At 44.1% G+C, this 17,511-nt stretch overlaps 1 protein-coding gene across 4 annotated transcripts in view; it reads left to right on the top strand.

Annotated features, from left to right (window-relative positions):
• Positions 1-17,511, top strand: part of CCT5 (chaperonin containing TCP1 subunit 5) — a 342,485-nt gene that overhangs the window by 20,435 nt on the left and 304,539 nt on the right. For all 4 annotated transcript variants that reach the window (XM_077269457.1, XM_077269455.1, XM_077269456.1 and 1 more), the window contains exon 2: positions 7,343-7,403. In XM_077269457.1, the coding sequence (XP_077125572.1) occupies positions 7,343-7,403 (61 nt within the window). The remainder of the gene's footprint in view (positions 1-7,342; positions 7,404-17,511) is intronic.

The following is a 17,511-nucleotide window of genomic DNA, read 5'->3' as shown; positions in this document are numbered from 1 at the left end:
AAATGTCGCAATTAACGCCGTGCAACGGGTCCGTTAGCGCACCCATTGACAGCAATGTGAAGTTTCCCTGTAGCGCATCACTAGCGCGTGCCTTTTTTAGCTCTCGCTAGCGATGTGCCGTTCTTTTGTGGCGCGCCTCGAACGCTGCTTGCAGCGTCCGCGGCGCGTCCGAGGTCCGTTCCCCGCTCTCGCAGATCGGGGATCTGCGAGAGCGGGGACGTTAACGCGACCCCTAACGCGGCCCCTAAATAAACATTGCGTTAGCGCAATCCGCTAGCGCTAAACGGATTGCCCTAACGCAATGTGAACCTAGCCTAAGTGACATGTGAACCTCGCCATACCATTAGTGTTAAAGCTCCCATTCCAGGGCTCCTGCTAAGGGTGCCATCAGACGGCCACACTAATCATGTGAGGATCGCATCACAATGCTTGGACTGTCCGTCGGCTCTAACTGACCTGAGCGTTACAGCTGCATAGAAATACATGCACAAGTAGTATGGCCACAGCAAAGAAACAAAACTGAGCATAAGCTGGTATACCTGCAGTGTAAGAGCACATTCACACTGGCCATTTCGTAGACAAAACCTAAGAAAGCGAAATTAACATATATCCTTTAGTAAGTACCGTAAATAGTAATAGTGCATGTAAATAAGACTACTTTGTTATTATTTTGATTAAAAAAGCCTTAAAGCCATCCCACCACAACGGTGACCGGAAAATTGTCCACACGGGACAATTGCCAATTGCAGCATCACAAAGTTTCAGAGCTATAATATTTAAGGTGCAAGGTGAGGATGTGCACATGATATGTGAAGAATGCCCACAGACATGAATACCCACAGGAAAACAAGAGTTATAGGTGCGATGCTCTGCAGAAGAGAGAATAGCATAGATCTATAGGTTAAATGCTCTGCAGGATGGGTATAGTACGCAGGTATACATAGAATGTAAGTCCGCAAGGACAGGGAGGGTCCAATCCCCTCGGTACCAGTCTGTCATCGTAAATTTGTTTACTGTAAGGCTATGTGCACACGTTCAGGATTTCTTGCAGAAATTTCCTAAGCAAAACTGGACATTTTCTGCAAGAAATCCGCATGCGTTTTTGCGTGTTTTTTTTTGCGGAGGTTCCCAATGCAATAATATAGTGGGAAAGCCGCAAAAAATCTGCAAAATTAAAGAACATGCTGCGTTTTTTTACCGCGATGCGTTTTTTTCGCGGAAAAAACGCATCATGTGAACAAATTGCGGAATGCATTCTAAATGATGGGATGCATAATGTGTGCGTTTCTTCACGTTTTTACAGCAAAAAAAGCGAAAAATCTGTGCAGATCTGCAGCGTTTTTTGCGTTGCAGAAACGCTGCAGATCTGCAGATGATTTACAGTACAATGTAAATCAATGAGAAAAAAAAAAGCTGTGCACACTTTGCGGAAAATCCGCTGCAGAAACGCTGCGGTTTAAAAGAAGTAGCATGTTACTTTTTTGTGAATCTGCAGCGTTCTTGTACCCATTCCATTATAGAAAACCGCAGGGGTAAAAAAAGCAGCAAAAACGCAAAAAAAACGTGACAAATCCGCATGTGCGTTTTCTGCCAGGAGAGGCAGAATCTGCACCAGAAATTCCGAAGGCTAATCCGCAACGTGTGTACATAGCCTAAACGATGTCTATAACTTTGTATGTAACCCTTCTCATGTACAGCACCATGGAATTAATGGTGCTATATAAACTGCTGGCGGGTCATTCCATGTCAAGTGAACCAATGATTTTTACCTCAAGAATTAAAAATATTTTGAGATTTTGTTATTTGGTAATAGTGTGCCAGAGAATGCAAAATGTGAAGAAAAAAATTCTAGATTTTTTTTTTTTTTTGTAATTGATGTTCAAAGTTCGGAAAAAGTGCGAATTTCGGTGTTGCCTGCCTTTACATTTCTCCTCATAACTCAGGCTAGAAAAAAAGAGCAAGAAAATACACACCATTCTACTCAGAACTGTACAGGCTTTCACCAGATATGTCACAAGAGTATCTTTGATAATATTTTACCCATGCAAATGCAAAATTTTAAAACATTTCCAAAAAAACGTTTAATTTCAAAACCTGCTATGCTCCTAACCACATCTGTACCAAAATACAAGATGGGATCTTGATATGATCATATTTAAAAAAAAAAAAAAAAAAAAAAAAAAAAAAAAACCTGTCAATTCGCTAGTCTCAAATTCAGATCTGTTCAGCCTGTGGTCTAAAAGTGTGGGGTCTATATTTACTAAATAATCCATGATTGTTAGATATTACTGTATTTTTAGAGTCTTAGAAGCAGGAGAGGACAGAGGAGAAGGCTTTGTTAGGGCTCAACCTGAGAATGAGCAGGGGTAGCCAGTGAATGCAGAGCAGATGACAGGCCAGCAGCTCGAGCTAGCCTCCAGAGGCCATATTCACACCAAATCAGCACCCATGCAACTCCTCAAATGGAGGGAGAAAAATATTCTTAACATCCAGTTCATGTATTGTACAAACCAGGACTACGAAGAGGAGAGTTTGTGAAAACATCAGTTACAGGAAGCAGAACCCATCAAAGGAACTCTGCAATACCACACGGTCATCACATGTAGTGAAACAGAAATAAAAACAAGGATTTCTTCATTCAGCAAAGACAGTGAAGTCCATGAAGTGGTAGAAGGCGGCACAAGATTGGCAATGGATGACAGAACTGGTTACGTGACCTGTGAATATGATTGGCGCTGGTGGCGGCTACTGTACTCTCCAAAGATTGTGAAAATGAAGAAGTAGAAGCCTCTGTGGGCTGCACAATTCACTGCTGTAGGTGTGACTGGCCGCCATTTTATTATAGCCCAGTGCTTTCTGCCGAACTCCACTTTTTATCACAGGACAGAAGCGCTCACTGGAGCCGGAGGATGGAGAGTGGGGAGTGCAGGTGATTTACCTTTGTGCTCCTCTGTCCTGTACTCCAGGCACTGCACTGTGCGTCCTGAGCAGCCATCCTCTGCTCTCACACTGCCCTGTGTCCTTCTGCTCTGTCTCCGCCTCCTCACACACACAGTCCCAGTGATCTCCATTAAGCTGCATTCACAGCCTGCGGAGAGAGGGAGGTGACACCTGGAAAGCCAGAGAGAGAGCAGGACAGTGATTAAGGTGGGGGAAGGGGGGCTGGCAAGAATGTTATTCACAAAACGGGAGAGAAGTATCATGCACACAACAGGGATCATATATCCTTCCCCCATATATCTCCTCTGATCTCCCATAGTTAAGCACACTGTTCTCCTGAAATACTGTGCTCCTGTCACCCTGTTCCTTCCCCCATATATCTCCCTCTGTGACCCTGGAGGTTACTCTCTCTCCCCATGGGGGCTTTCCATCACCCTGTGCCTGTTCGCTCTCGCTCCTATGCACTCCTCTCCCCCCTGCATGTCGATCTCCCCATGGGTTGCTCTCGCTCCTATGCACTCCTGCATGTCTCCCCATGGGTCGCTCTCCCTCCTCTTCCCCCTGCATGTCTCACTCCCCATGGGTCGCTCTCCCTCCTATGCCCTCCTCTCCTCCTATGCACTCTGCATGTCTTTCCCCATTGCACACACAGCTCAGTGTGTGCGATAACAGGAGCGCGGGGGTCATGCTGTCACATGTCAGCGTAATTCCGCAGCTGACTGTGACCTGCAGCTGACTGTGACCTGCGGTAAAAAAGCAGGTGCAGACCGATCAGACTACTGCTCCCATAGGGCTATGTCTGATGGGAGAGTAGTATCATCTGCCAGTACCTGTGCTCACAGTTTAAAAAAAAAAAAAAAAGTTACATTACATACACACTCACATTAAAAAAAAAAAAAAAAAAAAAAAAAAAAAAATTATACCCATGGCGGCGCAGTGGTCCACTGCAGGGGGCGATCACCTCCTGTCAGTGTATCGCCTGCTGCTCTCAAAGTGATCAGGATCGTAGTGGGACATTATGGATAATCTTCTCGGCGGACAGGTGAGGAATATTTGTGGTTTATTTTATTTTTGTTGCAGGAGACGAGGGATTCGGGGATTATGCGTTCGGTAAGTATGGTTTAATTAAGATTAAGAAAGGACTTTATTCTGGATGTGTCTATTTACAATACAACTATAGAATTAGTAATGGATAGGTGTCTTATAGACGCTTATCCATTACTAAGCTGTGGGCCTGATGTCACCTGACAATATAAAGGTGACATCAACCCCACAAATATGAAACCAACTTGCCACCGCTACAGGGCAAGTGGGAAGAGCCGGGCAAAGTGCCAGAAAAGACGCATCTTATAGATGTGCCATTTCTGGGGTGGCCGAGAGCTGATGGTTTTTAGCCTGGGGGGGGGCATTATCCATGGCCCCATCCTATGCTATTAATATCCCGCAGTTGTTTGCATAGCCTTTGCTGGTTATTATAAGGGGACCCCACATCATTTTTTATTTTTTTTTTGTTTGGGGTCCCCCATTTTAATAGCCAGTAAAGGCTAAGTATACAGTTGTGAGCGTGTGTGTAAGCATGTGAGCGTCAGTGTGCGCGCACTCCCCTTATAGACCAGCACAATGCTCTCCTGAAATACTGTGCTCCTGTCACCCTGCTCCCTCCACCATATAGCTCTCTATGACCCCCCATAGACCAGCACACTGTCATATGGATCACACATAATGCCGCCATATGTATTTATCACATAATACTCCCATAAAGACCACACATTATACCGTCATATATATTTATTACATAATACTGCCATATAGATAGCACATGATACCGCCATATATATTTTTTACATAGTACTGCCATATAGACCACACTTGATGCCGCCAAGTATAGTGTGATCTGTATTGTGTGATCTATATGACAGTATTATATGTGATCTGTATGGTGGTATTATGTTTGATCAGTATGGTGGAATAATGTAAAAAAATATTACTGTTATATGATAACTATTGTGGGATTATGCGTGATCTATGTGGCATTATTATGTGAGAATTATATGGGGGTTTTATGTGTGATCTACATCAGGGGTGTCAAACTGCATTCCTTGAGGGCCTCAAACCATGCGTGTTTTCAAGATTTCCTTAGCATTGCACAAGGTGCTTGAATCATTATCTGTGCAGGTGGTTAAATTATCACCTGTGCAATACAAGGAAATCCTGAAAGCATGACCTGTTTGCGGCCCTCAAGGAATGCAGTTTGACACCCCTGATCTACATGGTTGTGTGTGTGCGCTATATGACAGTATTGTGTGATCTATATGGCGGTATGTGAGAAGTATATGGCGGTATATGAGAACACTATGGCGGTATGTGTAATCTATATGGCGGTATTATGTGAGAACTATATGATGTTTATAGCCTAGGAAAGGGATAATACCCATGGATCTTCCCAGGCTATGAATATCAGCCCGCAGCTGTATATTTAGCCTTTACTGGCTATTAAAATATCTTTTTCATATAGAAATGTGTTCAAACATTGCATTAATACATTTTATTTACTATTTTAAGCTTAATTTTACAGAAAAACAAAAAAACTGGTGGCACCTTCCCTTTAAGGACTATCAGCTGGTCACGAAAACATTCTACAAACTCTTCTGCACTTTTAGAAATGGGGTCAAAAGTACATATGTCAATAGATATCCACAGTTTATAAGTTATACTATCTACCATAGCCTCTTGGAAAGTATTTTTTTTTTTTCCTTGAGGGCCATTACTGGAGGACAGTTTTGCAGATATTTAGGTAAGTTTGGCTGTTGAGTCAGTAAGCCAGACTTTCAACTCCCAACTCCTCAGTTTCCCTGACTCCCGACTCCGAATCCACGACTCCCAACTCCACAGCACTGCCACTGCCCATGTTCATAAAGTGAAGCACAGATTCATCTAAACTAAAAGCCTAGATCCTTAGCTCAGGAACAGAACAGAAATTTATAGGACACATCATAACTTTCCCAAATTCTTATCAAAATATTTACAGCACATACTGCATTGAACTACTGTACCCAATTTGTTATATATTTTAGGAGTCTGAGTCGGTCCATTTTACAACCACGCCACAACTTTGACTCTACAGTCCTAGTGCAGAGGCACAATGACTGGATTAATGTTTTTTTAAATAGTAGGGGCTTGTCATTGTGCCTACTATTCACAAACTGTAGTGCAGTTCTGTATTGACTAGTCACACCAGACCCCACGGTCATACGACTACCAACAAAGGCTGATGCATATAGCTCTCTTTGGCGGCCATAATTTCTGCTCAGCGAGAATCGACTTTCATCAGTGAACAGCACTGAGCCCCGCTGGTCCTTTGTCCAGTGTAGATGCTCCCTGGCCCATGCAAGATGGTAAGGTACCCTTGTTGGTCTTCTAGCCCGCAAACCACGCTGTTTAAACGGTTTTCAATGGTCTGACATGACACTTGGTTGCCTTTCACATGTCTTGAATGTGCATGTCATTGTAAAGGATTCATCATCCGGATCCGAAGGGCATTGTTCACAATAAAGCGGTCACCAGTGTGGGATGTGGCTAAAGGACGTCCACTTGTCTCCCTTTCCGTGATTCTTTGAGTGTCTCTGTACCTCTGTTGCAACCTGCTGATGACACTGTTACTCTTAAGCTCAGTGGCCACTTCTGTCTGAGAACGTCCTGCTTGAAGCCTCGCAATGGTTGTCTTTGTCTCATGATGTCAAAATGAGAACAACATGATGAAGACTGTTTAAATACCAATTGTAATTGAATCCCAAAATATATCAATGGCCGATTCATGGATCAAACGTGTTTTGTGAAATTTACCATTAAGCTCCTTGTTAAAGCACAGCAAGTTTTGCAAAAAGAGTAGGAACATTGAACAGTTGGACATGTGTATTCAAAAGTTTAGAGAGCGTCACATTAAGTTAATCTGAAAAGGTTAGAGTGCATTTTGGGTTCAGCCTGAAATTTCGCCAGAAAGTCGATTATCCTTAAATTTTTTGAGCAGGGTGTGTGTTTAGGAGGAAAATGGGGGTGCGTCTTGCAATACAAAGTGAGCTTACCCCCCCTGGGGGTTGTGAAACCGGGTCACAGGAGGCAGGGTTGCTGCCTCGCGATGCTGGCAACGCAGGATCGCTCCGCTCCCACCATCAGCCTCCTTAAGCAGCAACCCTGCCTCCTTTGCACCCACTCCACCACAGCTGCTCCCCCAGGTAAGCTACAGTTAAAAGGGAATACAAGATGCACCACCATTTTTATTTAATTTTTTAAATTATTTTCCATCCCAGATTTCGGGGTGCGTCTAATAATCCGCAAAATACGATATATCTAAGTCTTATCAGGTCTTGTTAATCTGTTTAAACAATTATCTTTTATGTTTCAGTCTCACATTATGGCCGCTAAAGCTGTTGCAAATACCCTTAGAACTTCATTGGGACCTAATGGTAAGAGATTGATTTTGTTCTTTCGTTCTCTTAAACTAGCCAAATTTGTTTAACCTTTTTTGAAAACCATTTTTTCTGCAGTAGTTTGAGCCCATACAAGAGTGACAGCTGTCGATGGAAGGCAGATGTCTGGATAAGTTGATCTGTTGTGTTGAATTTTTTTAGTAATTATAGGGTGCATAGATAACATGACAGACTTACGATGTGATCAACTATTGAACATGCTCAAGAGATCCCTGTGCTTTCCATAATAGTGCTTTTATGAATCCTATTGTGTAGCTGCACTTTTTTTACTATACAGTGTGGTGTTGCGTTATTGCAAAACATGCGTGATCGCATGTTCTGGTCCCCTATAAAGACTAAGTTTTTTTTTTTTTTTTAAATTTGAGTCACGCCCCTTTTGCCCCTTTTTTTAAAAAACAAATAAAAGAAAATGGCATTAGTCTTACTGGTAATTCGGTTTCTAGGAACCTTCCACGACAGTCGCCTTGGAGGTTGTCTCCCCGCCCTAGTGGGGGACAGGAAGCACAAAGAGGTTAAATACCCCTCCCCTTCCTGCTATCTCCAGTGTTTTTTCTGGCCATACTAGCGTGAATAGTTACCACCAAAGTGCAGAAATCATCCATTGAATATCCGATAGGGAGGGAAATTAGTGCTGTCGTGGAAGGTTCCTAGAAACCGAATTACACGTAAGACTAATTCTATTTTCTCTAGTCACCTTCCACGACAGTCACCTTGGAGTTATACCAACGATAATTTCTTTAGGGAGGGACTACGGCTTGTAGAACACGTCTGCCGAATGTCAGATCCCTGTCGAAATTTAGTCTGTAGTGTCTGATGAAAGTATGTACAGAAGACCAGGTGGCGGCTCTGCATATCTGCTCAGATGAGGCGCTCCCTCTTGCTGCCAATGATGTGAAGACTGACCGGGTAGAATGGGCTTTCAGCGAGATCGGCGGCGGGAGATCTTTTGCAGAGTATGCAAGGCAGATATCCTGCTTAATACAGTTTGCGATTGTACTCTTGACTGTTTTCCTTCCTTTATTCTGTCCGTAGAACTGGATAAAGAGATTATGGTCGATCCTCCAAGCCTTGGATTGCTCCAGGTAGTGGAGGACTACCCTGCGGACATCCAGGGAGTGGAAGCTTTCTTCTTTCTTGTTGGAAGGATTTGGGCAAAATGAGGTCAATACGACATCCTGATCCCTATGAAAATCTTAGACGACTTTGTGCATAAAGGCGTGGTCTAGACACAAGACTATACTATCTGAATTTAAGGATAGGAAAGGTTCTTGAACAGACAGGGCCTGCAATTCTCCAATGCGCCTAGCCATTGTAATTGCCACAAGGAATACAGTTTTAAGCGTTAGGATTTTAAGGGGTAATGAAGACAAGGGCTCAAAGGGTGGCTGAGTTAGACTATTGAGCACTAAATTTAGATCCCAGGGGGGAACCCGACTAGGGAGTCTAGGACGCAACCTGCTCATAAATCTTTTGATCCAGCGGTGGCCCGCCAGGTCTTGGTCAAAAAAAGAACTAAGGGCTGACATCTGAACCTTTAGTTTAGTTTAGAAGATTTCTTCCTATCAGATGCCTTTTCTAGGATATCATCCAAGACTGGGCCGAAGACATGGTGTCCCTGAAAGGGGATGGCACAGAGTTTGGTTTTAGAGGTGATGTCGCCTCCCCAGGACTTCAGCCAAAGGGCTCTCCTGGCTGAGTTAGAGAGGACTAGGGACCGAGCAGCCACGCGAACGGATTCCCCTGAGGCATCGGCTAAGAACCTTTTGAAGAAGGGGTATGGAGTCCAGGATTTCCTTTCTGGAAGTACCCTGGGAGAGATGTTCCTCTAATTTGCGAAGCCAGAGGACTAAGGCCCTGGCGACACAGGTAGACGCAATATTTGCTTTAAGCAAATTTGTAGAGGATTCCCTGGACTTCTTTAGGTGGCTTTCAATTTTCTGATCCATTGGATCTTTTAATTGAGAGGAATCCTCAAATGGGAGAGACGTCTTTTTTGTAACTTTAGATACCTGGACGTCCACCTTGGGGACCTCCCAAATAGAATTGTCACCTTCTAGGGGGAAACGGTTCTTAAAATATGAAGGTACGCTAAGGCCCTTCTCTGGGGAAGCCCACTCCTGGAAAAATAAGGTTCTGAACATTTTCATGAATGGGAAACCCTTTTTTGCTTTTGGGTTTCAGACCCCCAAACATTAAATCCTGAACCGAATGTTTTTCCTCTACTTCCTCAACCCCCATGGTGCTTCTTACTATAGAAACAAGCTCATCCATATCCTCAGAAGAAAAGTAATAATTTTTCCCGTCAGGCTTAGGCTGCCATCACACTAGCAGTATTTGGTCAGTATTTTACATCAGTATTTGTAAGCCAAAACCAGGAGTGGGTGATAAATGCAGAAGTGGTGCATATGTTTCTATTATACTTTTCCTCTATTTGTTCCACTCCTGGTTTTGGCTAACAAATACTGATGTAAAATACTGACCAAATACTGCTAGTGTGACGGCAGCCTTAGGGGTGGATGTAGAGCCCTCATTTTCCCAATTATTGTCTGATTCTGAGGTATGAACCTCACCAGAGTCAGAATCAGATTCAACAGGTGCCATTTTCCTCTTTTTAGGGGGGAGGAGGATGGGACACCTGGGGCTGGTTAAGGCTGCCATGGGGGTTTGTACCACCTGTTTAATCAGAGATTTAATGCTGTCCAGGAGGGGATGGCTGTTCAGCACGTAATATGTCATCCGTACAGGTTTGACACATGGTCTTCTTGTATGCAGAAGGTAACCGGGAGCCACAAACACCACACTTGCGGCTGGGTTTGTTCTTTGGGGCCGAGACCTTTTCTCAGTAAAAAAGAGAGGGGTATACTAAGTGACCCATACTAACATGTCCTAAACAGGGAAGGGACCAACCCAGCTACTCACGGTAGGAGGGTGAACGCTGGGATCTGCAGAGGGTTGGTCGCCGTCCATGGTCAAACTGTCAGTCACACAGAGACAGAGGCACCTCGTCTCGCCAGGAGGCTCCTGGCCAGGATATGAATGTCGAGGTCCAGAGTTAATCGTGTGCTCCTCCTCCCCCTGGTCCGTAGGGAGGCCCATGACGACCCTATAGTGCAGGCAGTTTTCCACATGGAACGCAAGAGATGGTGTGCGTTCCAGCGTGGAGCCCCAGGCCGCAAACTGGATGTGCGCGCTGACATCACATCCGGCGCGCGCGAACCCGGAACTCCACTACATATAATAAACAAGAAAAAGAGAGCCATTATACTGTATGCACACCACCAGAAGTTATAATGAATCGAGCTTTATTGGTAACATATATAAAAACAATTAAAACCATACATACAAAACTCCCTCCATATAGGTGTGCCCAACACTGCCCAATACACAATATTCATACATCAAATATGGCAGATAATCAAATGGTATACACATATAAATAAATACTGGCAAAAGCCGCCCTGTCCTGATCAGCAGAAGATATCTGTCGATAGCAAAACTCTTGTCAGGCTGCAGCTTACCCCCAGCAAATAGTCCTCCTGGTATGTAATGGGTAGGGCACAAGCAAATACGGCCAAATAATTACCCCAAATAAGAAGAGGGAGCACGGCTGTCACCCGTCCTGAGCATAAGAGGGGAACATGCTGCGGCAGCTAGAGGGTGATCCAGACAGAAAGCTCACAGAATATGGAGAAAATATAGCAAGAACTGGGCAGCCAGCAAGTGAAGGGCAATGGAGAGAGAGCCCAACGCGTATCGCTGTTCAAGACAGCTTCGTCAGGGGAAGTGAGCTCTCAAAGCACCAACAGCGCTTGTATATACCTGATCTAATGAAGCAGATCGCAGTCTGGTGTGCAGGAAATCAGGAACCATGGCATCAGAGGCTGTAGTAAGAGGATATTGCACTGACCCCCTAGTGGATGAACAGCGCATGTGCCGGCCTGCCAGACCGACGAATCGCACAGGGAAAAAAAAAAAAACTAGAGCAAAGGAAGACAAATAAATAGGAAATGCTAAAGCGCACGCGCGGCTCCCGGGAGTGGGCGATGTGACAATCAAATATGCTCGACTGTCACAGTGCCACAGAGAACCCACTGAAAAATGAAAAGATAAATTGTTTGTGCACATATGTAAGAAGAGGAAACAAGGATAAGTCCTATTGCTATAAGTCCTGTTGTCGCAGTACCAAAGAGAACACACTAAAAAATGAAAAGATAACTTATTTGTGCATATATGCAGGGAGGGGGGACAGAGATAAATCCTATAATGACATAAATAGAACGCTGTCATGTAAGCCCAAGAAAAAGGAGGGCAGAAGAACGTCCCCCCCCCCCCCTAACTTGAGAGAGAAGTTGCATTAATAATAATTATAATTATAATATAAGGCATAAGGATGTATGTATGCCACACTAGATATTATAACATGAAAAATAATACACACATAAATGTCCATAATATATAATTAGTAGAAATACATCATGGTAATGTACATGTACATGCCTTCTCCATAAGGAACGAGCAAATGAATGGTAATGCACAGCCAAAATGCTGAAAATCAGCGAATTTCTTCCATTCAGAACAAAGTCAATTCTCCTATAATCATCTCCCGAACAGGATCGAACCAAGTCTCACTCGCTAGAGACCAATTCTTCATGCTTGAACATAGCACGCAGCCCCATATTCTCCAAATCCACGCGGTATAGATGTAATTTTGACTAGACAAGGTCCCATTTCGTGTCCACACAATAAGGTCCAATTATCCCAGGAAGCCTCTAAATAAAAGATCTTTGTTAATCCCGTGGGGTGGAGTGGAGTAGGTAGATCCATCGGGATTCTACCTGTAACAGCTTGGTCCGTAAAGATCCACCCTTGCCTGAACTTTTCAAATGTTCAAGTCCAACCACCCTCGTATCCATATAGCTCCCAGTATGGTGGGTCAAATAATGAGCTGCCACTGTGGTTAATGTTTTATCTTTCCGCTTGTTAGCAGCTGCTGTGTTGATCGTAGAGAAGTGTCCCTGAATCCTTCGTCTTAACCCTTGTGAGGTTTGCCCTACATATACACGAGGGCAGGGACAAATGATGGCATAAATAACATTAGAGGTTTTACAGTTAATATAAGATTTCAATTTATAAGTCCTCTGATCAAGTGGGTTAGTGAAACTGTCACGAGTGGGATGCATATATGGACATTCCGTACAATCTCCACATGGGAACGAACCTCATAAGTATGATGCCACGATTAAGTCTAGTGGTGGGCCTGGAGTAGTGGCTCCTCATAAGCATGTCCCTAAAATTTGGGGCCCTTCTAGCTGTCACCAAGGGTCGTGAGCTAATTACTTGCGCCGTTTGTGTGTCCGTAGTTAATATTCTCCAATGGTTATTTAAGATGTTTCTTACCTGATCCTACTGAGTGTGGTATCCTGTAATAAAGCGTGCAAAATTGTCCGGTTTTTTTCTCCTTGGGGACAAGTAGGACATCCTGTGACTTAGACTTGGCTTCCTGATATGCTCGAGATATGCACTTCCTGGGATAATTTCTCAATTTAAATCTTTCTGTGAGATCATGTGCTACCTTTCGAAAGTCTTCGTCACTTGTACAGTTACGTCTTGTCCTAAGGAACTGGCCTCTTGGAATTCCATCCTTCGTGTGTCCCGGGTGAAAGCTGCGATACTCCAGCAAACTATTAACCGCTGTGGGTTTTCGATATAGGCAGGTGGACAGAATGCCGTCTTGACACTTGACCTCAAGGTCTAAAAAATAAACTGCAACAGAAGAAAACTGGTGGGTCAAAAAAATATTAAAGGGATTATGATTGAGCAAATCCAAAAACTCCATAAATTCTTCTGGAGAACCTGACCAAATGAAGAAAATGTCGTCTATGAATCGCGACCAATGGCGTACCTTGTTGTTGAACTGGCTTGAAACATAGACGACCGTGGATTCCCACCACCCTAAAAACAAATTTGCGAAAGCCGGGGCACAGCGCGCCCCCATAGCCAAGCTCTTATGCCCGGAACTCCACTACATGCCGCTGGGAGGAGGACACCGGGGAGCTCAGAGAGGACCCCGGCAGCACATCACCGCCCTGCTTTACCTCCGGTGGAGGGGCGAGAGAAAGGGGGGTCCTGAGTCCACGGATGGAGACGGGAGCAGCCACATGGAGGAGGGGAGGAAGCACCGCCCAACCTCGGCTGCCCAGCTGGTAAGACTTTTTCCAGGTGCTCCATTCGTCGGCCACAGCAGCACCTGGAGGAACCTCTTCATGCCCCACTGGGGGACAGGAAAAACACTGGAGATAGCAGGAAGGGGAGGGGTATTTAACCTCTTTGTGTTTCCTGTCCCCCCACTAGGGCGGGGAAACAACCTCCAATTTGACTGTCGTGGAAGGTGACTAGAGAAAACATATTTGGTATCTTCTGAGCTTGAACAGTCCAGTAATGCTGTAATGAGGAAAAAAATCGAAACGTGAAAATTGTGTTTTTTTTTGTCACTGTTAAAAAAAAAAAATAAATAAAAAAAATAAATGCGTATCTACCTGGTATCAATAATAATGCCAGCTCAGGGTGCAAAAATTAAGCCCTTGCATAGCTATTGACTGAAAAATGATAATGCAAAAAGAAAAAAAAGAGCATGAACCGCACATCCCAAAATCATACGTTGATCTAAAGCCGCTAGGCAAAAATTTAAATACTGAACATGAGGTTTTCAGTTTAACATTCTGATCAGACTGTATGAAGCCCACTGCCCCTTCACGGCAAACCTCGTAGTGGGTCCTAACGCCCTAACGGAGCGGAGCCGTGCGGCGACCACCGCCGCAGCGGCCATGCACCAGCAGGGCGGACAGCCTGTTGCCCCACAGCACCCATGCTGCGAGACTGAGCCCCCAAGACTCCAGACCGCGCCGTCCCACCAGCACAAAGCCACAGCCGCAGTGAGCTTGCGGGACTGGGGATAGTGGGAAGCCATTGAATTTGATGGACAGATCTGTTGTAGGAGTTCAGTGAGACTGTGGAAAGATGATGAATTCTGATTTATCCATGTTAAATTTTAGAAATATAGCAGAGAAGAAAGATGAAATAGCAGACAGACATTGGGATGGAATGGCCGCTGCGGATTCATAGCAGTTTTCAATCACGTTTACAGTACCATGTAAACCTATGGAAAACCAAATCCGCTGTGCCCATGGTGCATTTTTCCCGGCATGTCAATTCTTTGTGCAGATTCTGCAGCGGTTTACACCTGTAACTCAATAGGAATCCGCAGGTGAAATCCGCACAAACACTGGAAATCCACAGTAAATCGGCAGGTATAACGCAGTGCTTTTTACCTGCGGATTTTTCAAAAACTGTGCGGAAAAATCCTCACACGAATCCGCAACGTGGGCACATAGCCTTAGGGTTAGGGTTGGAATTAGTTAGGGTTGGAAATAGGGTTAAGATTAGGGTTAACATTAGGGTTAGGGCTGTGTTGGGGTTAGGGTTAGGGGTGTGCTGGGGTTAGGTTTGTGGTTAGGGTTGGGATTAGGGTTAGGGGTGTGCTGGGGTTAGGTTTGTGGTTAGGGTTAGGGTTGGGATTAGGGCTAGGGGTGTGGTTGGACTTAGGGGTGTGGTTGGAGTTAGGGGTGTGGTTGGGTTAGTGCTAGAGTTAGAATTGAGGGGTTTCCACTGTTTAGGCACATCAGGGGTCTCCAAACGCAACATGGCGCCACCATTGATTCCAGACAATCTTGCATTCAAAAAGTCAAATGGTGCTCCCTCCATTCCGAGCCCCGACGTGCACCCAAACAGTGGTTTACCCAAACATATGGGGCACAAGCGTATTCAGGAAAAATTGCACATCAACTTTGGGGGTCTAATTTCTCCTGTTGCCCTTGGGAAAATAAAAAAATAGGAGCTGAAAACTTATTTTTGTGGGAAAGAAAATGATTTTTTCACTGCTCTGCGTTATAAATTTCTGTGAAGCACTTGGGGTTTCAAAGTGCTCACCACACATCTAGATAAGTTCTGTGGGGGGGGCTAGTTTCCAAAATGGGGTCACTTGTGGGGGGTTTCTACTGTTTAGGCAGATCAGGGGCTCTGCAAACGCAACGTGACGCCCACAGACCATTTTATCAGTCTGCATTTCAAAATGTCACTACTTCCCTTCCGAGCCCCGACGTGTGCCCAAACAGTGGTTCCCCCCACATATGGGGTATCAGCATACACTGGACAACAACTTTCGGGTCCAATTTCTCCTGTTACCCTTTTGAAGATAAAAAATTACATGCTAAAAAATACTTTTTGAGGAAAGAATTATTTTTTATTTTCACGGCTCTGCATTATAAACTTCTGTGAAGCACTTGGGGGTTCAAAGTGCTCATCTGCACATCAAGATTAGTTCCTTGGGAGGTCTAGTTTGCAAAATGGGGTCACTTGTGGGGGAGCTCCAATGTTTAGGCACACAGGGCTCTCCAAATGCAACATGGTGTCCGCTAGCAATTGGAGCTAATTTTTCATTCAAAAATTCAAATGGCGCTCCTTTCCTTCCGAGCTCTGCCGTGTGCCCTAACAGTGGTTTCTGACCACATATGAGGTCATATCTGTGTACTCGGGAGAAATTGCCCAACAAATTGTAGGATCCATTTTATCCTGTTGCCCATGTAAAAATTAAAAAATTGAGGCTAAAATAATTTTTTGGTGAAACAAAAAACCTACTTTTTCATTTTTACGGATCAATTTGTGAAGCACCTGGGGGTTCAAAGTGCTCGCTATGCATCTAGATAAGTTCCTTGGGAGGTCTAGTTTCCAAAATGGGGTCACTTGTGGGGGAGCTCCAATGTTTAGGCACACAGGGGCTCTCCAAACGCAACATGGTGTCCACTAAAGATTGGAGCCAATTTTTCATTCAAAAAGTCAAATGGCGCTTCTTCCCTTCCGAGCCCTGTCGTGTGCCCAAACAGTGGTTCCCTCCCACATATAGGGTATCGGCGTACTCAGGACAAATTGTACAATAAGTTTCGGTGTCCACTTTCTCCTTTTACCCTTGGGAAAATTAAAAAATTGTTGCTAAAAGATCATTTTTGTGACTAAAAAGTTAAATGTTCATTTTTTTACTTCCATGTTGCTTCTGCTGCTGTGAAACACCTGAAGGGTTAATAAACTTCTTGAATGTGGTTTTGAGCACCTTGAGGGGTGTCACTTTTGGGTATTTTCAGCCATACAGACTCCTCAAACTGACTTCAAATGTGAAGTGGTCCCTAAAAAAAAAAATGGTGTTGTAAAAATGAGAAATCGCTGGTCAAATTTTAAAGAAGTTGTCCACTACTATAACCTTTTTTTTTTTTTTTTTCATAAATCTTGCTATTATGTGCCACTGAAAACATCTACGGTGTTTATTTTAGCAATATTACCTTTTATCATGCTGTAGCAGCCCACTTTAGTGCTGGATTCAGCTCTCATGGGGTTAATCGACAACTTCCTTTCTCCTGAGTCATTGTGCTCTAATACTACAAGTTCCATGATGCATTGCACTGCTACTAAGCCTGAACCTAGCACACCCACTCCAAAACACACCCAACCCCTCCATCCTCTCCCTCCTCTAGCTTCAAACAGATTTGTGATGTCATTTCTGTCCAACCTCCTCTTTACATTTGTCCAACCCACACTCCATTACACACAGATAGAGGGAAAGATAGATAGATAGATATGGGATAGATAGATACATACAGATATATGTCTATTTCCATAGGTATGTCCATATCCATGTTTCTAAACCCCTTCACCCCCTGGAGCTTTTTTGTTTTCGTTTATCGCTCCCCTTCTATCCAGAGCCATAATTTTTCCATCAATATGGCCATGTGAGGGCTTATCTTTTGCGGGACAAGTTCTACTTTTGAACGACACCATTGGTTTTACCATGTCGTGTAGCAGAAAATGTGAAAATAATTCAAAGTGCAATGAAATGGCAAAAAAAGTGCAATCCCACACTTGTTTTTTGCTTGGCTTTTTTGCTCGGTTCCCTAAATGCTAAGGCTGTGTGCACACATTGTGGATTTGATTGCAGATCCGCAGCATTTTTTGCCGCACTGAATTGCATCAAATCCGC

Source organism: Ranitomeya variabilis, chromosome 6 (assembly GCF_051348905.1).
Source record: "Ranitomeya variabilis isolate aRanVar5 chromosome 6, aRanVar5.hap1, whole genome shotgun sequence".
Classification (NCBI taxonomy): Eukaryota; Metazoa; Chordata; class Amphibia; order Anura; family Dendrobatidae; genus Ranitomeya; species Ranitomeya variabilis.
This window is presented reverse-complemented; position numbering and strand designations above follow the sequence as displayed.